The 25535-nt window shown below is 49.2% G+C and overlaps 2 protein-coding genes across 2 annotated transcripts; one reads left to right on the top strand and one right to left on the bottom strand.

Annotated features, from left to right (window-relative positions):
* Positions 1-5991: 5991 nt before the first annotated feature.
* TMPRSS5 (transmembrane serine protease 5) lies at positions 5992-12212 on the top strand. Its single transcript, XM_075116431.1, has 13 exons — positions 5992-6530; positions 6998-7124; positions 7352-7459; positions 7773-7895; positions 8378-8513; positions 8834-8947; positions 9153-9196; positions 9347-9509; positions 9621-9799; positions 10154-10252; positions 10559-10701; positions 11055-11207; positions 11397-12212. Exons 1-13 carry the CDS (start codon positions 6390-6392, stop codon positions 11403-11405), a joined length of 1539 nt encoding a protein of 512 aa, XP_074972532.1. The 5' UTR covers positions 5992-6389; the 3' UTR covers positions 11406-12212.
* On the bottom strand, positions 11538-25502 carry ZW10 (zw10 kinetochore protein). The gene is made up of 16 exons (XM_075116430.1): positions 25342-25502; positions 25082-25216; positions 24129-24230; positions 23863-23940; positions 23582-23741; positions 22494-22643; positions 21632-21823; positions 20820-20983; positions 19865-20047; positions 19158-19396; positions 18083-18154; positions 17106-17275; positions 16330-16460; positions 15709-15840; positions 14458-14660; positions 11538-13476 (listed from the first exon to the last, which is right to left on the bottom strand). The coding sequence occupies exons 1-16, from the start codon at positions 25456-25458 to the stop codon at positions 13356-13358; spliced, it is 2349 nt and encodes a 782-aa protein (XP_074972531.1). The 5' UTR covers positions 25459-25502; the 3' UTR covers positions 11538-13355.
* Positions 25503-25535: the final 33 nt, after the last annotated feature.

Genomic DNA, 25535 nt, shown 5'->3' with positions numbered 1-25535 from the left:
GGGACAGGGCAGTGGCCGGTCTCTGCTCTGTGTGTGCCTCCGTGCCGCAGCAGCAGGGAAAGGCATCACGCAAATCCATGTTGAGCTGCCCCCCCGGGTGAGGGCTGCTTGTGTCCTGGGAAGCGCCTGCCGCAGCGGGGATGCTGCTCACGGAGGGAGTGCGGCACAGCCTGGTGCTCCGCTGGCGCTAGGGCGCACAGGGCTCAGCATGCGGCGTGACCCGCGGGGCAGCCTCCCAAAAATATTTTCTCTCCTGCCCTCAGTGGATGAGGCTGCCCGCGCTACACATCCCTGCCCAAAAGCTGGATCTGATCAGCTTGATCCTGGTGTGAGGGAGCAGGCTGAGAAAGCGGGCGAGTGCTCACTGTTAGCTGCAAATGAAGTACAGGCTGCTGCATTCGGAGCAAACCTACGGGGCTGATGTCCCACCTGCTCCCGGCAAGGGCTTGTCCGTCCAGACCTCTGGACAGAAAGGGAAGGATGGGTTAACCCGATGTGTGTGGAAGCTCTTAGGTCACCCCCTTCTCTCCGGCCTGCGGCAACCTCTGGGCTTCCAAGTCAGGTCTCGGAGCAGAGCCAAACCACTAGGCAAGGTGGTCCAGAGTGGGTACCAGGAACTGGAAGCTCTGACAGAGGCAATTTACTCTTCCTTTCTGGGCATTAATGGTCATGTGAACCAGCCTTTTGCTCTGCTAGTTTTGAGCTTCTTAACAGTTTATTTTACATGGGACTTTACTCACTGTCTTTGGGATGATCACGTCAACAATAGAGGCTAAGAAATAAGCCATTATGATGAGCAATAAATATGGTGACCATGTGTCAAGGTCAGAGTAACAACTTCTTATTCCATGGAGATGCCCAAATAGGACTGGATGTTTATAGGAAATATGGAAAGATGTGCGGTTCCATTAAACACAGTAAATCCATACAGGATATAAACTGTCTTCCTTCATGGCAGTATGTCCCACTGCCTGAGGTTAGAAAGAGTCTTAGTGAATAATTTCCCATTATGAGATTTAAGATACTGGCCTCTCTTGGCGACAAGAGGCAAGGTGAGAGGGATAGTCAGCTCTGGTCTGGCAGGTCTTATTCTTATGGGGTCATGAGTGTGATGTTTTGCAGGTCTGAGGTTTAACTCCTCCATGACTGCAATGGCAGGTCTAGGGGCAAGTGGGTTTACCCTCCTTCCGGAGATATCTAAACCCTGCTAGAGATAGTAATAAATAGGGATGGGGACAGGCAGATAGCGGTGAAAAAGGGTGAGGAAACACTTGGGAGGTGTGGGGTTTGGAAGTCTTTTTGGGAGTTGGTTGTTGGTTTGGGTGTTTTTTTGACCACAGCATCACTGCTGGGAAAACACAATCTGGACATCCAGCACTCATTATCCATTATGAGATTTGGCAGGCTGCTACCAGGATTAGGCAGGTTTGTTTTAGGCCATTGCTTTTGGCCATTTCTTTCATTCCAGGCTTGCAGCAGCTGCCTTATCTCACAGAGAAGCACTTTCATTAGATAAGAGATTAAACAGAGAAAGAGAAGAAATGAGGTAAGGAGGGAAAGGATCCAACAGAGGGCAAGAGGCACAGACGAAGTGTTGTCCTGAGGTGGTGGCTGTGTTGCCTCATTCTGTCTCACGGGAGAGCCCGGGAGAGCTCTGGGCACAGACCTCTTTAGGCTGGGGTGGGAGAAATCTGGGGGCTTTTGTCAGCTTTCTTGCAAAGACGCACCAAGCACATGCAAGCCATAGCAGTGCTGCATGCAGCAGCACCCCAGGGCAGGGCAAGGTGCATGCAAGACTTCCCTCCCATGGAGCTCTGGACTTCTCAGTTCTTCAAAGCTGCTGATGTGAAACCTTGGGCTGCTGCTGGGAGCAGTGCCTGTAAGGCTGCTGCTTGTGGCCTGGCAGAGCAGGAGAGGGTGATGTGTCCCGTCCCTACCCCTGCAGACACTAGGAGCTGGATGGGATGTTCTGCTCTTGCGGCTGTGCTGGTGCTGGGGCTTTTGCACTTGTGTGTTCAGAGCATCCCATTTTCTCCTACTCCTCAGTTAATCCCTAGGAGCACAGCCTCCCGCTGCTGTTTTTCCCCATTCGATACTGGATTGCACTGCGCTGGGGCACACCTCTGCTGTGGCTCTCAAAGGCAGTCCTTGCTCAGAAAGCAATGAGCTGCCTCTGCTCCGCACTGGGCTCTCGTCAGGCTGTCTGTCGCTGCACCGGCTCCCCTCTGCACACAGTTTTATGCCACCGTTTCTACCAAGCAGATGGAACAGGCAGGAAACCCTGGGAACTCTAGCTACTGGATTAAATAAATGATTGTTTCTCACTTACTGCCCCCCTCAGCCCCTTGCCTCCAGCTATTGCAGAGCTTTTTGCTTTAGCAGTCTATGACAAAACCATATTAAATCTCATACTCCTAGATCAAATGAATCCTGCCTTGCCTGATGTTTACTTGGCTGCTTTTTATTGGGTCTTCTCTTCCTGAGTTCCTCTGGGGTAAGTACAAAGATTTTTCAGGCTTCCAGGGTTTTGCATCGGTACTCTGCAACTTCATACTTCAGTGCTTCATTTGTAAGAAATTAAACACTAGATCTCCCTCAGAGCACAAAACAGGAGCTCACATACTGTTTTTCAGAAGGCGAGCCCGCTTGGCACTTGGTAAGCAACAGACACCTCAGCTTGGATGCAGTCTGAGGCGCTGAATCCAGCAAATATTATTGCTGGGACCTCCCAGCTCTAATTAAAACTGAAATACTGTTTCGCTCGTACCAGGGCTGTCCAGCTGTGACAGTTTGAATGGGAGAGCTCGGAGACCGCAGGAAGGATTTTAAGTCTCCTTGAGGTAAGAGGCGGAACATGTATGTACCAACAAGAGAGAAAAAACCCCACAGTTCCACTCATCAGGATTTAAAGCATATAGCATTGTTTTGGAGGCTCTCTCAAAAGACCCTCTGGCTAAATCCCCAAGGAAGAACTCGGCTTTTGTGTGGCAAAGAGTGGAGCAATCTGAGCACAGCCTAAACAAAGAATTAAAGTAAGTGAGATTCAGCAATGGGCTGTTAAAGCTGCTTTGAAAACCTCACGTATTGGGCAAATGGGGGAAAATTCACCCCAGGGTGAAAGCTTGTTGGGAGGAGACTAGTTCTCGATTCATTTGCCTGCACCCAGCACAGAGAGGGCACGGTTTGTGATGCTACCGCAAATCCACAGCCAGCAGCCGCAGTCTATGTCCACAAAGCCCCCCGGTAACGCAGAGCCGAAGGGCTGCAGCACCCAGGCAGCGGCTTTTCCCAGGCCGCTCCGGAGTCAGGCGGCTGGTGGGAACCGGGCTGCGAGACCGGTGGAGCAGGGCACTGGGTGAGAAGTGGCTGGCTCGAGAAGAGCCAAGCTCTGGGCTGGTTCTGGGTTCACATCCCAGCTTGGAAATGCCCAGCAGCCTCTTAGTTGAGTTTGGAGAAGAATGCATCAAGGTCAGGTGTTCAATATGCTATTTTATGTGCCAATAAGTGACTCTTTCTTGTTGATCTCAGCAGAACTGACTGAATAACTGGAGAGAATTTTTGCTTGTTATTGTGCAAATTCAAAATATGTCATTAGACGAACTGTAGGCCAGATCTTCACGTCGCTGTGCATAGCCATGACTTCATCAGCTTTGGTGTTACAGCAACATGAGCTAACATCTGGCTCGTTGCTCTGCAGCTGTGCTCTGCTTACTACTCTCAGGTGGGAACGAGAAGTCCGTTTCAATGGGAATAAGCTAGAAAAATTGCAGGGGAAACTTCTTATGCTTCACAGCCTCTCTGCTGCCTGTCAGGCATTCATGTAACATGGGGGCATTTCAGCTGTTGTCAATGTCTATAATCACTACTGCTGCTGCTTTATTTTTCCTAAAGAACCACAGAAAAATGATGAGAACTAGGAGGAAAAAGCAACAATGCTGTTGTCCTTCCTACCTTTTACATCTCTATGTCAATGTTTAATTTTGAAAGCTCTCATTTTAGTCACTATTTTCTTATTGCAGGCAAGCAGAATGGATAGAAATATTGATTTTCTTCTAATGACTTTTAAAAGAAGAAAATGAGTGTGACTCAGAGTAATGAGGTAGTACAGACTGATTAATGTGTCTTATTTTTTAACTGCTACTGATGTACCTTCTTGGAATTGGCTCTGTTCTATCGTTTTCCTTGCATAGCCTGATACTTGTTCTTTGTGTTTTGTTGCTTGCAGTGAAGGTGTTTGTGTCTGGCTGGCTGTTGTCACAGCCTGCATCTTTATTTAACTTTTGCAAAGGTCAGCTTTCCAACAGCCCCAGGGCACGGGATGCTCGGGGAGGGGGGCAGATGGTCAGAACTGGTGCCACAGCGACCTTGGGCTGGTGCTTGGGGAGGGGAGGAGTGTTTGAGGTGAGTCTTTCCTCTCCTCTGAGCCCCGAAACAGGGCAGCTATTAGCAAAGGATTCTCAAGCTGGTTTCTGCATGCCTGGGCTGTTGCATCGTGTTCCCTAGTTCTCCAGCACCATCTACAGTCCTCTGTAGACTGAGGAGGTGCTCCAGTGCCACCAGGTACAGCCCAGCCACAACCAGGGAAGGGTCTGCTGGTGAGCTGAGATTGTCTGTTGCCTCTTAACTTTCTGGCCTAATCGCTAAATGAGATGGGGGGTCTGCGGTGGGGGGGGGGGAACCACACAAACCAATCAAAAACCAAAAAACCCCAGTTTTCACACCAGCTGAGTTGGTTGCAAGGCACCAGGCTGTAAAAGGAGCCCACCTCAGGGAACTGTAACCAGCATCTTAGCACAGGTCTTGAGCAGCAGCTCCTGCTGCTCAGCCCAGTTTAGATGTGTTGAACAACACATGGTGCTGTTCATCGACAGCATGAAACCTCAGCCTGAACCTGCAACACAGGGCTGTCGTACAATATTCATAGGAGTTTCCTTGAGCAAAGAGCATTAAAAATTCATCCATATTTTGAGCAACAAGTCATCAGCTGCATCTTTTGGGGGTGGAGAAGTATGTAAATAAGAGTAGTCTGTCTTTCACGAGTCAGCTATTTAAATGTACTCCAGCTGCCTTTTGTTTTTGAGACATGCTGAAATCAGTACTTGGTCTCATCTCTCCTGGGGGGAAGTTAGGCTTCTAACTCACTTAAATGGAGAAGGCCCTCTTAGTACTTCTGGATGGTGTATTGTCAGCCAGAGAAAGAGTCAGCACAGCCAGCGAACTGCCTGCACAGACAAGGCTCTGTGGTGTAGTGGTAACACGGGGTTCTTCGCGGGGCCTCTGGGTGCTGCTGCCATACCAGGAATCTCTGGTGGTGGTGGTGATTTCTGACTCTGCAGCTCACTGCCTGGGTCTAATTTCCATAATGACTTTTGAACTTGTATTTGAGTGTTGGGAATTTGACGACTTTTACAAACTTGGCCACGAGTCTGGAGTGTTTCTGTTTAGTAGCGAGTAGCAGGGGTTGTGTGCAGACTACAGTCAGCGTGGTCGCTAGGGCAAGGCAGGGAAGAGGCAGGTTTACGCACGAGGAGAGTTGTGTATTCCCCTGCCCTGTGCCCACAGCTGCCAGCGCTGCTCTGAGCTCGGCCTCTGCCTCCAGCGGAATGGCTTAGCTTTGGCAGGGCATCTACGTCCACCGCTGCTGTGGGCCGTGGCTATTTCGTCTGTAACAGGGGCCTCCCAGAGCTTCGGTGTGGCTTCCCCCTTGCTCTCCCGGGCAACGCAGCGAAGGTGATCCTGGTGCTGTCTGTGCCTGGTTCCCTCTCCAGAGCAACGAGCCAGCTGGGTTCGGGCAGCACTCATCAGCCTTGGGTGTGACGACTGCGGTGGAGCATCTGCTGGGTCAGAGGAAAAAGAATGGGTGCAGCAGCATAAGTGATCTCTGATCCACTTCTGCCACAAGAGCGCTGCATTGGTAAGAAACTGTCTTATGCCCCAACATGGGACAGCCCATACCCAAGCCACGGGTTAGAAAGTCTTCCCTTCTCGCAGGGCACCAGCTAGGCATCTTTCAGCAACAAGGACTGACGTGGAAAATCAGAAGCTGAACTGAGAGCTGCTCTTTGACCTTCATTGCCCTTTGTGTGCTATGGCCAAAAGATCACAGGGAAAATCCAGCACCCAGGGAAGTAGGGCTGTTTCCCTAGAGGTGTCCCTGCATGTGGCGTGGGGAGTGCCTCGCTGAGCGACGGGCGCCCACCAGCCCTCGCCAGCAATCCCTAGCAGAGCTCGTGGGCAGGAAAGTTGTCCTTTATGTATCAGAGCTGGCAGGCACTTGGCTTGAGATGTGAGGGTGATAAAAAGCAGCGGCAGGCTGTCTTTTCTGATCTTTTCCCAGCTTAGGGCATTTCGTTCCCCAAGGCCTTGCCTCTCCGAAGGTAACTGCTAACATGGAGCAGTTGGTCGGCAGCCTTACTGCCACCTGTGCCTTGGAGCCCGCTGCCAGCCCGCAGCCCCTGCTCGCGCTGATGGCCCGGGGACTGCTTGGTGTTTCCTGTGCAGCAGCTAAGCAAACTAACAGGAGCGGGAAGGTAGGCGGAGGGCAGCAGGTGGAGGATGGGTTTGAGAGCTGAGGCAACTCAACAGCTGCTGGTCTCGCTCGGCACAGCAGCCTGGGGCTCCCCAGCCTGAGCAGCGTGCTTCTGGGAGCAGGGGGACGGGGGGCAGGAGGGTGCTGCTGAGCAAGGCATCTGTCAGTAGGAAGGGGGCGGCCCTGAAACACGGAGTCCCTTCAGAGTGGCAGTGGGCACTGTGCAGTGCACGGGCACAGCATCACGCTGGGAGCGTGCGGGGGGAAACCCGAGCTGCTTCGCAGGAGACACATGTGCTTGGCTTCCGTGGCTCAGCAGCAGCCCCGGCTAGCAGCTGCCCCGCTCCTTGCTACCATGGTGAGAAGCGCTTCCTCACCTTGCCCCCTCCTGCTGCAGCAGCCGGCCTGGACCATGAGAGCTGGCCTTTGTTGCTGACCTGCTCCCCGGGCTTCCACTCCTTTCCCTAGAGCCCCTCCCCAGCCGAGCATTTTCCCGACAACCTGCCTCGTGTTGAGGACGCCGTGCGAAGCCACAAGATGCCGACAGCAGAACTGAGGAGGGAAGCAAGGAGGATGCAGGCCTCCCTGAAACACGGTAGGTGAGCTATTTCTGGGCTTTGGGAAGAGGGGTCCTCTGAGTCTTGACCGCCTGAAGAATCCCTGGCCTTAGCTCACCTCCTCCTGGGATTGCAGGGAAAGGATTGGGTGGGTCCTAGAAACAGGTGTGTATAATGACCCAGGGGCTTCAGCAGGGGGTTGATAGCTCTGTGAGAGATGAAAACAAGACCCCGTTAATCCTCTTTTTCTCTCTGTTTCTTGAAGATTTTGCTAAGGTGTCTCTCAAAACTCGCTGCACTGTCAGGAGGCTGTTGCTGCTGCTCGGGGTCACCGGGCTCCTGGCGGGGACAGCAGCTGGGGCATGGCTCCTAGGTCAGTGTTGGCTCCAGGACAGCCCTGCTGCCTGCTGCAGACCCAGCCGCCGAACTGGCGAGCAAGTCTGGGGCACCAGCGGCAGAGGCGGTGGTGATGGGATCTCCTTCGTGGGTGAGCTGCAGCATGGCATGGGGTTGGTGTGGGCTCTGCTGCCAGTTGCTGTGGTCCCAGCAGCAGCTGCAGCCGTGCCCATTGAGAGGCTCACTGCCTCTTGCAGTGGCCGGTGCAGGCTCGTGCCCAATATTGTGCATCCTCGGCTACTGCCCAGGCTGCATGAGTCCACCTCCACCCCCTTCTCTATTTCCTGAAGTGAAACACCTGAAGAAGCCTCAGCCAGACCCGGGCTTCTCCCTGCTGCAGGAGCCAGAAGTGATCCCTGCATGCAGTGACGGTGAAGAGGAAGAACCTGTGGTCCGTGGGGCTCCCAGTAGAGGTTTACATCTTTGCTTGCTGCCACAGAGGCTGGGGAGCAGGGAGCAGTGTGCAGGACTGTGGTTGTCAAGCCCAGCAAGAACAGAAAAAGTGCTTTTTAATAACAAATATCTCTTGCTGATCCATTAGCTTCTTCCAGCTGCATTTTGGATTTTTTCTCTTTGCTTTTAACTCCTGCTGCATTCCCTGGCATTAGAGCTTCATTGCATAGACTGATCCTACAGCAACAGCAACTCTTGCAGGAATCCTTCGCATGTAGTAACTCAGCAGAGCTGCCATGCAGGCACTGAGAATATGTGAATAGGTCATGTACAGCTTCTAATTGCTTCAAGTAACTTTTTCTGTTGGTTTTGGGTTTTGTTTTGGTTTTGTTGTTTTGGTTTTTTTTTTCTTTAGATTTGCGTGACCTTTCACTGTGCCAACCCTAAACAAAACACTGCAAGGAGGGGAACTCGCAGGTTGTCTTTAATGGAATGGCTTTAGTGTCTTTCAGAATTAATGTGGCAAACTCCTTGCTGGAAGCACGGGTGGAAGGCCGTCCTGGCTGGCTCCTGGCATGCCACGAGCACTGGAGTCTCTCCCTGGGCACCCTGCTCTGCCAGCAGCTCGGGTATTTCAGGTGGGCATGGCAGAGGCAGCCACTTTGACCCCTACTTGCCCTATTTCACGGGGGATGATCTTGGCAAAAGCAGATGCTTGAAGGCTGGGAGGTTTCTGAGGGCAGCGGTGCCGTATTGCACAGCTCCTTGGTGAATGCAGGGTGGAAAGGGGGGCCCGGGCTGGTGTGAGAACGTGTGAGAAGAGCTGCAGAAGATCCTTCCTGCCAAAGAGGTTCATTCCCAGCTGCCGGAGCAGCAGGACTGTGGACTGTTGTTCCTATGGCAGGATTAAATTCCTGATCCCCAGCCCTTCCTGGGACATTTACTGTTGCTTCTGCAGAATGACCCACCAGAAAGGAGTGAACCTGATGGACATCAAGGTGAATGACACCCAGGAGTTCATTCAGGTGAAACCCCACCAGGAAGGCAGCCTGGAAGACATGTGGCAGGTCAGGTAAGGGCACGTCCTGGGGAAGCAGTTTGCTGGTGGGCCTGAAAAAGAGAGAAGCCCTTTTTTCAGGCATAAGGACACAGAAAATTGTCCTGGTGTTGTGCAGTAAGCAGCCCTTTTGGGGACTGCTGCTGCTGCCCTGGAGCTCCCTAGTGCCTCAGGGATTTGGCTTCATATGTAATCTGACCAGAGGTTTATTCCTGCGCAGGAACAGCTGTGAATCAGGTCAAATTGTGGCTCTGAAATGCTCCAGTGAGTGCCTCTCCCTCTCTTGGGTCCCCCAAATCTCCACCTGGATCTAGGAGTTTCTTTGCTCCTGCTCCACCTGCTTCCCTCACCCTTCAGTGTGAGGGTCTGGCACCTGGGGCTTCGCCTAACATGTGCTGCCCGGCTGCCTTGCAGAGCGCAGGCTGCACCCCGGCGCTGCACGGGTGGTCGGGGGCGAAGATGTGCCCCCAGGGCGCTGGCCCTGGCAGGTCAGCGTGTACCACAGCTCCCAGCACCTCTGCGGAGGCTCCGTGCTGGTGCATGAATGGATCGTCACAGCGGCTCACTGCGTGCACAGGTACTTCTGGGCTCTCCCATGCCCAGCCTTGGAGGAGCTGTGTCCCTGCTCTTATCCCAGGCCTTGGTGCTTGTTGCCCTGCAGTAAGAGGCAAACTGTATTTCTGCCCAGTTACAGGCTACTTCAAGCCTCTGCCTGGGTGGTTTTTGCAGGCATTATGAGCCACGGCTTGATCAGGCAGGAGGCTGGGGTATCAGTAAAGAAAATAATTTACCACCCGCTTTATAACGACAATAGTCTCGACTACGACATTGCTCTGATGAAGCTCCAAGTCCCCCTGAATTTCTCAGGTAAAATGCTGTTGTGTCCTTCCGCCACCTGTGGAGTTGTCTCTCTTATCCCAGAATTAAGAGATGGCAAAACCCCAGCCTTTTCTGAACCCACCATTTCAGGGCAGCTCTTTAAGGATATCCAGCCTGGCACCCGGGAGGCAGCATGCACAGCAGCACGGTGTTTTGAACTATGCCAGAGCTGTGCATTATTGGGGAGGTGGTTGTGGGAGCTGAAGTCTCCAGAGTACCTGGCCCCAAGAGTCTTTCACTTCAACATGCCAGGCCAAGTGGCTCTGCAGCCCTTCCCTGGCTGCTTGTGCTCAGCACAGCATGAAGCTGTCCTAGCACTTACCCCTGTCACCTTCTTACCAGATGCCACCCGTGCTGTGCGTCTGCCACGCTCCCACCAGGACCTCTTCCAGGGCACACAGTGTTGGGTCTCTGGCTGGGGCTATACCAGCCCGGACCAAGGTAAGCTCCCATCTTGTCCCTGCCACCCAGCGCTGCCTGGAGGCCTTCCCCTTGTCCCCACTGGCCCTGTACATCCCCTTCCATGCTGCAAGTGATCTTGCAAATGCCCTGTCCTGTCTTGATCCCACCCCGCCTCCAGTAGCTCTGCAACCCACATCCACAGCTCCTGTGGGCCCGGCCACATTTAATCCCATGAGGTAATCCCATCTATCCCATCTTCTGACTTCTCCAGCTCGTGCCCTGCTCTTCCTGTCTTGCTCCCTGCGGATCTTGTTTCCCTTTTGGCTTCTCTTCCTCCCTCCCCAGCACAGTTTACTGAGACACTGAAGGAAGCACTTGTCCCCTTAATCGGTACCAAGAGGTGCAATAGTTCGTGCGTGTACGCCGGCGAGCTCACTGCCAGGATGCTGTGTGCTGGCTACCTGCAGGGGAAAATAGATGCATGCCAGGTAACAGGAGAGAGGAAGTGGTGCGTGGAAGGGACTGGTAACATTGCACGTCCGTTACGCTCCAGCAAGCGCTGGGTTTTGTGGCAGTAGCTTGCAGCGCAGCCTCTGCGTGGGGTAGCGTTGGGCGCGCTGCGGCGTGGAGCCCGCAGTGCCCCGGTGCATCGGTGTCGGGCTGAGCTTTAGCCATCTTTGTAGAAGTGACACAGACACCTTGCAGGGAGGCACGTGGCACTGCTCGCACCCGCGTTTCAGCATCTCGTATGGCTGACGGAGCTAAGCCACGTGGGCGAAGCCAGCCTGACCCGTGTCCCAGCGGGCAGAGCTGCTCCATTAGGCCTTGCTCTGTCTCGCAGGGCGACAGTGGGGGCCCCCTGGTTTGCCAGGATGGATTTGCGTGGCGTTTAGTGGGCATCGTGAGCTGGGGCCAGGGCTGTGCAGAACCCAGCCACCCTGGGGTTTATACCAATGTGGCTCAGCTTCTGCCATGGATTCATCGCATCACTGAGGTAAGCTGGAGCCAGCAAAGCTCCGCCCGACCTACAGCCATGAGCACTGCACAAACACATCCCAGTGCTAGCATCCTACTTCAGCTGTTTCCTTCGCTACCTTACGCTCACCCTTGATGCATGAACCTATGGGACAGCCTCTTCTACGCTATTGATTTTTTTGTTTCTTTTTCTTTTTTTTTTTACTAGATCTACTAGAAATAAGGCAAGGAGAGACTTCACAGAGCAACACTTTGCCCCTTCCATGTAGTGGAAGTACTGCCATGGAGTGGAGAACAGTCCCGGACTAATTCATACATACAGAGTCCGCAGACAGCACTAGAAGACACGCTCCGTATAAATAGTTTATTAAAGAAAATAGCAAATTACATTTCTGTGAACGATCCACATGGGAGAAGTGGTGTTTTTCAGATTGCCATGGGTAAAGTGGCAGGAGATCCCATGAGATGCAAGCGTTATGGGAACACTCTCAGCCTTCATGTAAATTACTGGGGAGGGGAAGAAAAGAAAAAGCTAGTTTTAAGTGGCAGTCAGATTTTGCTTCAGTATCTCCCTTTCTTGCTGCATTCCCACGTGCTGGACTCGGAGTCTAACTGCCAATTTGGCTGTAGTTGCCCACTCTCTATGCCAGTTAAAGCCAGAAACAGAAGGGTCTCCTCACCCCATGCCATGGCTCTGCTCAGCTGACCCAGCAGGCAGAATGGCCATGCAGGGCTGCAGTGACTTGGGTGCAACGTGAAAGGCAGCTGTGATCCAGGCCCTGCACAAATGCTCGGACATGTGAACAGACGCCAGACAGAAGTGCAGATGAAAAGGATCCAACGGTCGATGACAAAATAGAACACTGAGCTCTGCGATTGCAACTTCTGTAAGCAGGTTAAAAGCACCACACGGTAGGAAATACTTTTTTCCATGTGTGCAGCAACTGGCACGTCTTGGCCTCTGGGCAATGTTTTTAATGAATGCTCTTGGTGAGTTTTTCCATTAAAAAAAAAAAGGTACATTTCTCAGTCTCCAACATAGCCTTTTGTAACTTCAATGATAATGCTATGAGTCCAAACTTCATTCCCTTTTTATATGCGTTTACATCGCTCTCATCATTCTTAAAGGAGAGAAAATGTACTACCATAAAGACAACAGACGCCAGACCTACCTCGTTCACATAGAACAAAAAAGTAAAGGAAGGAGCTGAACTGGCTTCTACAGTTGGTGGAGTGCGGTTGAAAAATTCTACGTCAGTTTTAAGATACTTTTGTGAGAAATAAAGCCACAGCCAGTTTTGCTACATGTGCAAAACCCTGTGACTTGATAAACAGTGCACTCAGAAGAGGATCCCCTCTCCCTCCCTTACCCTGCCAAATTTTTGCTCTCTTGAAGTCTGCTCTTCAGGGAAACCTGAGGTGGGAAAAAGCACAGTTGGGCACTTGAGCATTCTCAGGGGGATATCAAAAGCTATCAAAACCTGTGGGTTTCACACGTTATTTGCAGGGACAGAAGAGGTAAGATACAAAGGGGCTACTTGCCCTCTGATGTAAAACTGCATAGATAAAACTCACTACCGAGAAATCAAAATCCCTCTACATGACCCTTAAGCAAGCAAGCTTGAGCTGACATTATACGGGCCTTGCATGAGAGGCCCATCTGTCAGCAGTGCCTGTTCTCACAAAGACATATTGGAAACAAGATTTGATATATTTCCCTAGGCTGGGCTTAACAGTAAGATGAAATCCTAGAGAAAGGAAATGAGCAAACATCAAAAAAGCATCTCTCCTTCACCAGGACTGAGCACCCACCGGTTCATGAAGGAAAACTTGGGTCTGGGCAGAACACCTCTGGGGAGCGTGGCGGGAGACTGAATTTTCAAGGCCAAACTCCACCTGCCTGGCAGAGGGAGCAGCAGCAGTTAGTGTCCACGTGTTGCCCACCTTTGATTTTCTGGTCCCAGACTCACAGAGCCATCCTCTTTGCCCTACAAACGTAGAGCTAGGAAATGTTTCTTCTCCCTCAGTGAAGCCTCCTGGAACCATTTACCTAATGCTAAGCTTTTTTATACCAGTACAAATAAGAAGGATCAAACCAAAAATATATTTGAAAGACTCAGTTTGCTTTTGTTTTGTCAGAAGATGCCATGTGTAGGTGTAGACACAGTTACTTAATTTTGGCCAGTGCTGCTGCTCTCCTTTCTGTGTTCTGGAACAGGGCTCGGATCAGACTCTTCACTTCAGCTGCAGAGAATTCAGCCGCAAGAGGCCCCTTCCCATCTGCCCACCTACATGGGAGAGAAAGATCTTTCTTTAACCGAACTGCACAGAAATGTCTTGTTAAAACAAGCCTTTGGAGCACTCGTTCCAGTAGTAAGTCTGAAGGCAAAACAAGTCCAGTTAGCAGCCTACTACCTATGCAACTAGAGTCCGGAATTGTTTGGCGAGGTATATAAAGCAACAGGTTGTGAGGCGACAAACTCTACCTTTTCCTTCTCAGAAATAAGCCTAAAGCCTGTCTCCAAATTCCCATTCACCTCCCAAGCAACAGGAAAAAAAACTCGAAGTGGTTTATGCCTACGTGGAATTAGTGTCGGGAACGTCTGGCGCCTAACGTGGTTCCGACAGCAGCCATGAGCAGGGCACAGAAAAGGAACTGCCTTCCCTGAGTGCCTTCTGCGTGGCTGGAACCTCTTCAGTTTCCCCTGCTGAGGACAGAACGTTTTCTTTGCCGTCCAGATGTATGTGAGGCAGCTGCGAACAGGGAATGTCTAGCTTCTGACAACTTGTGCTGACTAAAGTAACAAAAGTAATTATGCAAATCCTCACATATAATTCACATGAATCCCCTCTACAAGGTAAGAGAAGCAAGAAACGGCATCTAAAAAGCAGAGACCGAGCATGTGGAACGACTGCAGCAGGAAGGCACAGCAGAATGCTCGGCTGCTAACCATGAAATACTTCTGAATTTAGAGAAGCCAAGGGGGATGCACGTTCACTCTGTGGTTGGCTCTTCTGCGGCATTTGTTTTTTTACCATGGCCTTTTGCTTTGCGGGAGGCAGCTGAATATATGAGCAAGCCTGAAATGGACTATGAACACCGAGCCAAGAAACAGGCCTAGGAGCAGCTGTCTGATCCCTGCTAAGGATGATTGCCTTTCATCCGAACAGCGTCCCGAGTGCAGCGCTCTGCTGATGTCAGGCCACTTCCCACCTCCCCGAGACTGGGGTGAAGAACTAACGGAAAAGGAAGAAAGGAAGACACCTACTGATCCACTATTTCTTGGAGGTTGGCTTGCAAGATGATCATCAGCTCTTTGAACATCATCCATTTCTGCACATAGACTGGAACTTCCTCTTGGTATTTCTTATTTTTGTCGTCTTCAGGTAGCGGGGTGAAAACTTGGGGTCCCTCCTCCACCATGGTCTTACAGAGGGAGTACAACCTATCTGCATCTTCCGCAGAGATATCCTGGAATTGAAAAAATGGTAATGGGGGAGCAGTTTGATATATTTTTGGGGGCCAAGCAGTAAGCGAAATGAAAAAAAGGTGGCTGCGTGTGTGAAGATGAAAGCAGCGGTTTAGATCACGTTTGACATTCTCAAGCCAAAAAAACTTATTTCATAGAACAGCTTTTTAGCAAGTTCTCAGCGCTTGCTTCAGAACACCGGTTGTGCTTCTGAATGGCGTATCCTTGTGCAAGAGCAAGCATTTCACCGAGAAGCAGGGCTGTTATGATGAAGGTGGGAAGAGTTTACAAGGAAATTGCTCAGGCATTGCCAGCCCAATGATGAAATCCAAGCTTGCTGGCAGCTGCAGCCTGAACAAGTGTCCTGTAAACTAGCTGTTATGGGAGAAGAGGACTTACTGGCCTAATGCACAGTGGGAAGGCTCTTTGCATGTAGACTACAACTAGAACAGATGCACCAACATATTTCTATCACTTGCTGTGAAAACATATTTTAATTAAGAAATGTCATAGGATGGTTGTACTTGACCCACGGTGACCTGACAATCACTTAAACACAGTGCTGGGACTCAGATGGAGATCTAAATAGGTAAGAATTTCCGTCGGAAATGCCACGGGTATTTCGGCATCTGGTGCTTGGATAGGATGGAGAGGTTCATTAGAGATGCACGGATTGAAAATGTATCAGCATAGATGGAGTTTGAGACAACAGTTAGCTCCTGTGCCCTGAACAAAGAAAAAGAGGTGGATTCATAGAAATCTTTATCGTAGGAGTGACACACCTAAATCCAAATTCAGATGAAATCACGGCTGCTTCCCTGACTCTCCCCTTGACCAGAGTGTCATGGAATCATTGTAAGAGTATACGTGGTCTCAAATGGATGTGAGTTATTGGTATCTTAAACATTTCTCATAGACAGGACCACAGTTACAACTTCTGTGAAAGATAACTCTTCCCCTGAAACCTGACCCTGGAAAGAACTTGTAGAGGTCACAAATTCTGCCTGTGCACACCAGCTTAGGCCTGGCGTGGCCACCTCCTGCGGTTACCTCTAGGGCGGCAATCCTGGTGACAATCTCCGCGAGGGCTGTGTTCAGTAACGTCCCCATGGCCTTGCAGTACACGTTCACTGGGAGGACATCCTGCCAGACTTTGCCCAGTCTTTTCAACTGATGCAATACCTGGAAGGTAATGGTCTTTTTGATAACGTGCAGATAACACGTGGCTGTTAAGAGAGGCACCAAATGGTAAGGTGACTACGTATGGTCAGAAACCCATTTGAAAGAAGCAAAAGGCAACAAAGCATCCTGCAATCGCACAGACCTGCCCTTCCTGGGAAAAAATGCAACATTTTCAGGTTGCGTTAAGGCTCATCAAAAGCGTGACAGAGCTTTTCCTTGAATGATTAAAAACATTATAGATGTACTATAAACAAAAGGTCAGGATTAAGAAGCCTCTCATTTCAACTTGGAGCAAGAGGAAATGGACGCAGCACACTTCAATTTTACAAAAAGACACAGCCCAGGGGAAAAAAAAATTATGCCGCAAAATTGTTGTTCTGAAAACTGCTGAAACACTGCGCAGTTCTCAGCACTGAGATTACATACTGTACCTTCCCAAGGACAACATCTACAGTCAATGGGATATTTGGCTTCGATTGCTCTGCTTACCTGCCTGATTGCTTTGTTTGCTGCACAGTAATTTTCCTCATCATCCATATTAGAAAAATTTCTGGCACTTGACAGCCTCTCCAGGATTTCTCCTTTCTGCACTCGCATCTGGGCCAGAAAACACTCCATCCCTTCAGGAGCAAAAACAAGCAGGGAGAAGCAATTAAGCAATTACTGAATTTGCTCTGCCAATTTAGAGACTGTAAGCACTGAATAATGACCTTGCTATAATGTTGTGTGTTTTTTTTAAAGGACTTTCCAGTCTCTAAACAGCCTCAACGAGCAAGTTGAACCAGGCCCAGTCACAGATTCAGTGAGCTCTTGCGCAGCCTGCATTGCTACCACACTTCTGAAAAAGAGCCGAGTAGCAGAATTAACTCTGGATGACAGGCTCCTCTTGGGCTCATACAAACTGTTCTCGGAATTTGTTTCCATCGAATAGGCTAAAGAAAATATCAAAGGACTGAGCAGCAGATCCTGAAATATCCAAGTGCCACAACATCTCGCTAGATAACGAACTGTTCTTGGATCTACAGGCTGGGCAAGAACAGCTGGGTCTGAGAGAGTCAAGCCCTAAACAGCCATCTTGCTTAGAGTCGTAATGCGCTGTCAGACTTCCCAGTCTAGCAAGCGTCCCTGCTCCTTCTCCAAAACTGAAGTAACAATCCACTGCTCGGGTCAGCAGCCACACTTGTGTTAAATCATTCCGCAACAAACGCCAGGATTAACTACCATGTCATCCATCAATACATTTCAATACTGAAAGGTGAAATTACCAAGTCTCCTAAAACCAGGTACCAGATCTACAAAGGTAGCTGCTCCATCACACAGGATGTTAGTCAGGCGGTATCGGAACTGGTGTCCCAGGGTGAGCAAGTGGTGAGCAATATACATGCAGTTGTTGTGGTGAAGGGCTGCCAGCTGGGGTAGTTTCTGAAGGTTCTCCCTGTCCCAGGAAGAAGGAAGACAAAAGGAAGAAATATATTTATTTAGGCTTGCCCCTGTGAAAAAACTGTCATGCCTGCCCTAGAGAAACTCGTCCATCTCAGACAGATGTTGCAAGTAACTAACTGTGGGCACCGCCTGATAGAGACATCGGTCAGAATAAAAGCATTTAACCTCCTCTCACATCCACTCAAGAGCTTACAGGAAAGGAGTTTCATGGCTAGGGAAAAGGCACTTCAGCGTTCGAACCGTGTGTTACACTCGCATTGTTTCTAGCAATGGACTTTCAACCAGGAGGATGCTTCATGGGTTTTTTTTTCCGGTATATGTGTGTATATATAGAGGTGTGTGTATGTGTATATATATATATATATATATATATAGGGAGATACTTTATAGTAAAGTTATGGTGAGGAAAAGAGAGAGAAGTCCTTTTCAGTAACACCGCAGTCTTCTCGGACAGAACGGTATACTTTCAGACTTCATTGCTCTTCTTTTTTACAGGAAGAACATCATGAAAGATCTCGGCGTCACACCTATCGTCAGTTACGTGGCTGGATTCAAACATGTTTGTTGTAAGAACTGCGGCTATCTCCTTGGCCATTAGACTGCCAACTCAGAGACTCTCAAGCACCTATTTTGCAGCAGGTACGACTTAATAAATTATTAGAAGTACTGCCTTGCTGCCACTGGCAGAAGCTCTTAGTAACATGTGGCTGTGGTGGACAAACTGGGGACAAGTGGGGCTCTTCCAATAGCATTGTTCTCTCAAAAACATGCCCTGGGTAATACACAGAGACATACTCACTTGTGGTATGTTGGTACTACATCATAGAAGAGCTGGAATATATTCCGTACTGAGTAGAAGAGCTGTATACAGCTACAAGGAAAATGAGGTTCATGTTAGTTTGTCAGTGGAATGAATGCCTTTGTCATAAGTGACCTTCAGCCTTCTCCAAAACAAGGATCCATTAGCAGTGCAGCACTGGCAGCGAAATACTGACATGAAGAGTAGATTGTCAGGATCAATTACGGCAATGTCAACAAAGGCAACGTTCTGGAAAACTCACAAAGGCTGGGATGACCTTGTAAGTTCAGGGTGGAAAAGACAAGCTTCAGACTGCCTGTCAGAAGGGAGATATGTGAAACCCCAGGAACAAAGGGGACGGTGTCTCTTCCCCACCAGGTGTGCGTAAATAGTCAGCCCTCCCTCTGCCACGGTACGCTGAAAGGCATTCAGTACCCAGGCAACTCCCCTTCTTCAGGGTTGTGGTCTCCGGTTTTTAAAGCACACTGTGTGTGGTTCCTCAAGACTTCTGTTTTCTCTGAAGAGCCCTGCCAGATGCAGAGCTGGAGTTCTTTGCTTTCACCCAGCGCAAAGCAAGCAAGAACTCCTCTCAGAATGGGTGCCATTACTTATAATTTGCTTTGAAAAGAGATGGTTTTGATTTTTCTAAAGAACTGACAGTTAACGTATGATAAAACATTGAAACGAACACGGCAGTAGCGTTTCTCCCAACTAGAAGCCTGAAGCCACGAACTACGTTGTGTGTGCTAGGCAGCTTACCGTGTTTTCACTGCTTTCATAGCTAAAATACAATGAAGTGTACCTGAATGTTCCCTGAAAGCACGAGTCCAAAAGGGTGCTTAACCTGAGTACTGCAGGGAGCACAGTCCACAGCTGTTCCTGCTGTACCACTCTACTGCACGAACCCAGGGCTGCATCCTCCAGCCAAAACAGAGAGTAACTTTAACGACTGATTCCCATTTTTAAGTCTCTTCAGCTCATTTGAAGTTCTTTAACCTATTAACATGTGCTTGGTGTTGCCAAAGGCAATAGGTATCTGACACCCAAGAGTTACCTGCTGATATATAATTCCTACCACTGATCTGTGCTGGCTGTAGCCTCCAACAGCGTCTGATAAGCCAGCTCCATCAGTTTCTCCACTGATGAACTGATGCGGCACGAGGGCAGAGAGAACGTGTACTGGCTCAGCTTAGTCTCATTCTCCAAATTCTCCGTGTCGTTACGCAGAAGTTTAGAAGTCTCTTGCATTTTTAAGTGATCTCCTGCCGCAGGATGAGGAAGCTTTGGTAGGGCTACAGATGAATCAGGTGTGATCTAAGGGAAAACAAGGGAGAGGTATAATATAACTTAGAGCCCACAGAAAGGAGACTGCGCAAGACTACAAAACCCTGGGTGACAGAGATTTAAAACTGAAGATAAACACAAGGCTGCAGAAGTCCCCTGGCTTATCAACAACACAGCAGACCACGAAACAGTCTAGATGGTGTTGCATGCCTCAAAGCAATGCTGTAAGTAATTCTTTAACTTTTCTTATGCTTATGACAGTAGCCAGAAAAGCCTACGCAAACAAACCTCAAGTATTTGAAAAAACATCTTGTTAGTGGAATAACCCTCTTGAGCACTATTAAAAAAGATTTTGAAACCGTTGTTTGCCAAGATCCCCAAATAACCAAAAGTACTCAGAGCTTCACAAAAAAAGGATTTGACTGTTCCAGACAAGGCTGCTTTAACAACCAAGCTATTTTTCCACATAGGAAACCAGTGTATTGCATCAACAGTCACCTTTACGGTATTGTGTATTTCTGACGTCATCAGATTTCTGGCTGCCACAATCACATCCTGGCACTTCTTGTTAGCAAAGTGGGAATTGACATTACGGGCATATTTCAGTAAATCAGTCGTGTCTCCTTTTAAGAACTGCATGTTCTTCAAGGCTTCTTCAAATTCCTCTGTGGATTTAATCACCTGAGAAGAGCAGACACATATTCTATATTACAACAGATTCCTAAAATGGAAGAAGAAAATTAAAGTTGGGTATAAACTCTTCCACTCTGCTGAAAGCAAAGGGTGAAACTAGGTTTTAGAGGGCACTAGCCATCCAACAGCTTTTCAGCAATCTTTTGGAAAAAGCTGACTCAGCTGGGGGCTGTGATGGTTCAGTAATACACTGTTTGAACTCCAGGTTTGTCCCCTCTGACAGTGCTGGCAACCTCATTAAAAAAACAGCGGAGCAAGATGATCAAATCTCATTACGCTGGACTACCTGGGGCAAAGGGTCAGGGAGGTTTATCCTACAACTGCTCCTGTTTGAAACAGGCCCCTCTCCAGGAAAAGGAGCTTCTGGCACTCTTCACTAGCAGGAAGTTGTGTTTTATGTATGTAGTTTAAAAAAACAATTAGGTGGCCTACACAAGAAACCCCTGTGATCATTAACAAGTACAAACAGAACAGTCAGTCTTCTGGAAGGCAGCTGGGCCAGCAGCACTGCCACATCATCATCTTCAGCCTCTCACAGAGGCTCAGACAAGTGCCTTACATTGCACACCCTGAGAGTCTCCGGGACTTAGCTATACGTGGCCCGAGTTCCACCGATCAGAGACCTCACACACTTTACATGACAGTAAACACAAGCCACGCCTTAACTGAGAGAAACACACAATTCTAGATCAGCAAAACACAGCCTTTTGTGCCAGCTGGCATTTCCACCACAATGATCTGAAAGATTGTTGAGACCTACCTCTATATACTGCTCTAGTTTGCTGCTATTGGTGGGGATTGAATTCACCAGGCAGTTCTGAATGAGGCAGTCTGATAACTCTTCCCATATCATATCACCTAGCAGTTGTGCAAGCGTAACTCTGTGCTCCTTTTTATCTTCCACAGGCTGGTCAAGAGGCACATCTGAATTCAAGGGAATGGAAATGAATTTTAATACACCTGCCTCCCGGACCACACCCTTCAGCAGTTTATTTGGTCTGTCTTGTCAGACCAGCATCTATCAACTGTTCCATAATCTTATAATGGAGGTATCCTTACCCAGGCCACATGCTGGGCCCGTGGAATTGCCCACCCAACAAAAAGACAACTGAATTTGTGTGTAAACTGAGCCCGCTCTCCCAGCATGTTTATTTCGTGAAATGCTAGGAAAGCCCAGGGCAATTTCCAGCCCTGTGCATGTGACCAGCCTAACGGAGGGAACTCCCTGGATTGCATCGTGACTTCCACTTTTTAAACCTGTGGTTTGTAAAGATCATCAGTGCAGTGGCTGGTTCAGAAAAAAAACATTTACCAAAAAACTAACTCTCTGATCCCTTTCAGCCAATACACTTTCCTCCTTCACCTTCCGAGCTCTGGGTCACCGCTAAGTCCAGTTTGACAAGGTGCTAAGCTGACCAAGAGCACAGCATAGCAAGGGAACGTTAAAAGCTGCTTAGACGTTACACAAAATTCAGTACTGCTTCACGAACAGATACTCTGGAAAGCTTCTGCTCCAGTTACGCAAACGAGGTACTGATCACAGCCTAATTCCAAAAGGGAGAAACTACCTACTCAGCAGATACTTGTGGAGAACTTCAAAAATAAGCTTGATCTTGTCAAAAACCTCCATTGGAGAGGAATGATCCAAACTAGGCTCCTCAGACTTAAAACGTAGGACGAACACATCTGACTGTTCCTCTGTAAGTGGCTGAAGAGATGGGTATGAAATCAGCGGCTTGAGGATGTATTTCAGCAACAACTGGCCTGAGAAATGAAAAAAAGGTTTCCAGTAGCAGGAGGCAGGCAGTTTGCTCTGGTGAGGCCCAACCATGACTCTCTTGGATGCAGAGATTCTTCACATGAAGTGCAAGAAACACACTCTTGATTAGCTCTATCAGGGAACAGCTAATGAGGTAAAACACTGGGTTTGATTTCACTAAAAACCATTTTACTCATGTGAAACACCTACGGAGGCCTAACAATGAGCACCACATTTAATGTAAAGTGAAAAACAACTTACAGCTAGAAGCATGAAATCTTATCCTTGTATCTGCCACAATTCCTGACTTATTTTATCAACACCTGAGAATGCTGAAGCCCAGAGGCTGCCTGAAACCGAGAGCCTTGCTCTTGGTAGATGAGGAGGCTGTAACTGGAAAAACTCTTTAAACATCAGACCAACAAATCACGTAGCCACAGATCAAAAAAGTATACTAGAGTAAATTGACAGAAAAGGATAAAATAATTTCTTATTAATAAGAATCAGAGCATTCACCTCATGCTCTGGGGGGAATAAGCCAAGAGAGAAGGAATTCTTCCAGTGTACTGCTGAAGAGAACTGGATCTCGATACCTTAACATCTTAAAACAAGTGTGAACTCCTATCCAATCAGGCTACTATAGCTATGTCTATCTGGATCCATGGTCCATCTTACCAAAAATTTTAAGCTTGGTGTGCAGTTCTCCTAGGACAGCAAATGCCTGCAGCACGGAAGCAAGAGGTGGGCCAGCAATGTCCTCCCCTTTTGGTGGCACTGTGCGTAAGTGCAGTTCTGAATGCATCACTGACTCCAGGCTGCTGCTTTCTAAAGAAAAAGAACCATCTCGCTGTCAGAGTGCAGTCTGAGATACAGCAGATCTGAGAAGTTACTTGGGTGGCAACTAAAGCAATATTCTACCTCTCCCCATTTCCTCAAAACACAGTTCCTGTACAAAGCCATCAGAAAAGGGTCCCGAATTCCTCATGTTACAGGGCAAGGCAATGGAATGAGAATCAGTCTCTTAAAACGATCAGTCACCTTGCAATTGAATGACATTTGGTGACAATCGTTTTCCTTTCCCTCTTCTCCCTGTTTAAAGTCAAATCCAAAGGAAGATGTTTTTTTTCCAAAGGAGAAGTTTGAGTTTCAGTGAGGAGCGTAAGGTACCGACTCTTGAGGAGTTCCCCCAATTAGCTACCTGCAAAAGTGGCAACCTGAAGACTTCTCAGAGAAGGTAAAAGTACCCTTAAAACTAGCCTAGTGGGGAAACACATTAGGCTGAACAGAAATTTCAGAAAACTCTTCCAGCTACACGCCTAATCAGGTGTTCAGTTAGAAGCACCCTGAAATTTTGGCCCAGCTGATTTCCCCAGGAGCAGAGGCGCTGCAGGAGAGCATCCCTTTTCTGCCATTTCACATGATGAAAAAGGTGCTCAGAGGGTGGTAGCTGTTTTGACCCCTGCTTCAACATTTTCAAAGAAATACCACACATGAGGCAGATGAACCTTCAAAACTCTGTTTAAAATCGACTGACTACACCAGCCTGCTTGTGGCAGCACCTAAATGCTCCAGGAATGGAGTGATATCCAAAGGCCGCTGCCACTCATCACTCCCATTCATGAGGCTGTGCAAACGGCAAAAAAAGCTCCTTAAACTAACCTCAGTTCAACAGTATTACTGTATCTCCTACCTTGTAGGGGCTTGAAACCAGGCATTTCAAATAGTGAAGCAAAAACAGGGAAACAAACTAGGACTGCGAATACCTTTTGAAGGAGGAAGCTTCCACGTAGCCAATTTCTGCCATTCTTCTCCTAGATGATAGAGCATGTTCTGTGTCTGCACTGTGAGCTCTACGCCTAGTGCTTTCAGGATCTTCAGCTCAAAGCCCTTGCGGGATTCCAGCATTTTCAGGCAGCTTCGTGCCTGGTGGTAAAGACCGAACACAAAACATGGGGAACTGTTGCCCCTCGTAAGGAAAAGCAACTTGTGAAATTTATTGAAAGTATCTATCCACAATATTGTCATATACTTAAGTCGTTACTACCTTGTCCAGTTGGTGAGCTGCTGCAACGTACTTCTTTTCCAGCAATGCAGTATTGTACTCTTTAATAGCTGTATCAAACTGCAACAATCAAATAGATTCACATGTCACTGTACATCTGCTATTAGACTACCTTTTTTTCACGCAACACAGATAGAGACAGGAGAGCCATAGACAGTTATTCACAAGAGAAGCCCAGAATAATGCCAGGGACTGAGCACCAGAGAGGATGATGCCTGCTCAATGATTGTAAGCCACTCTCTCCTCACCTCCTGTAGCTTTTTCAGAATACTCAGAACCAGTGTGTCTCGCTCCAACTGCTGCTTCAATTCAGTAAATTCAGCAACAGCAACATTTAGATCTCGCTGAACCTAAAATAACAAACTTGTCAGTTCATTTGCAGAAAGCAAGAAATGTTATCAGATACATTTCCTCTTAAAAGTGGTAACTATATGAGATTTAAAGTATGCCTATTAGAATAATTTGTTGAGGAGGAAAAAGGCTCTATGCATTTTACTTCTTGCTGGGAAGATCCTTAGAAGCACTGGGAACATGAACTGCCTTCTCTTTTAGTACATACAGGTTTTTTAAAGGCACTGGAAAGCAATTTAGTCTCAGAAGGCAGTCGAAAGGACTTCTGTCTTGCTTTAACCCACCCATTTAAAATGCAACAACGCTTGAACTAAGCCAAAAGTTAAATCTCAATTAACACCGCTATGGAACCCCAGATGCTGGAAAACCAATCAAAGAAGCAAAAACAGAGCGAGCGGGTCTGCAGTCCAGCCTGCGGGAGCTGCTCACATTCTCCTTCAAGACTTCAGCGACTGTGCACAGCTCTAATTTCGGCTCCCGTTCTGTCGGAGGTCACTGTGGGACCGACGCTCAGCCAGACGTTACTGTGTCGCACCTTACCGCGATACATAAGGCTGCTCCTCTCCTTTCTGAGGGAGAGGCGTGTGACACGCGTTCCCAGCTGTCTGACGGGAGCAAACCATGACCAACCCCTTAATGACAGCTCTTGCACCGGTGATGCGACACACACCTCTGCAGCGCGTGTCACCTGAAGGCGTTTTTTAGGAGTGATATCACCCGGCGTCCTCAGTCTGGAGCCCTCCCACCCCCGGCCCCTCGCAACACGCCACGCCGGGGCGCGGGGGGCCCTGCAGGTTTGGGATGAAACCGAACGGACTCTACAGCCCCCCCACGAAGCCCAGGCCGTCACCTCGTTCTCAATGCCCGCTTTCAGCAGGTCGATGTTGCTGGACAGCCTATCCACTTGCGACACCAGGTCCTCAGCGCTCTGCATGCTGGGCAGGAACTCGTTGTACTTCTTGTTGATCATGTTGCAGACTTCTCCCTAGAGAATAGCGATCGCTGGGACACCGTCGCCGTCGGGCGGCCCTTCCCGAGCGCCCGCGCGGTGTAAGAGACCCCCCCCGGAGCCCTCCCCACGCAGCCCCCCCCCCCCGCTCCCGGCCCTGCCTTCAGCTCCTCCACCCGCCGGGAGAGCCGCCCGATGCGGGTGCTCAAGTCCTCCTTGTCGAGGCGGCCCGAGTGCGCCAGCACGGCCGCCACCAGCGAGCCCGCCGGCGCCGCCATGGCCCCGCTCCGCCCGCCACCGCCGCGCGGCACCACGGGATGGCGCAGGCGTGGGCGCCGCTACGGCGGCCGGCCTG

The sequence above is a fragment of the Phalacrocorax aristotelis genome, chromosome 22 (assembly GCF_949628215.1).
Source record: "Phalacrocorax aristotelis chromosome 22, bGulAri2.1, whole genome shotgun sequence".
NCBI lineage: Eukaryota > Metazoa > Chordata > Aves > Suliformes > Phalacrocoracidae > Phalacrocorax > Phalacrocorax aristotelis.
Note: the sequence above shows the minus strand (reverse complement) of the source record. Positions and strands in the feature narration are given on the sequence as shown.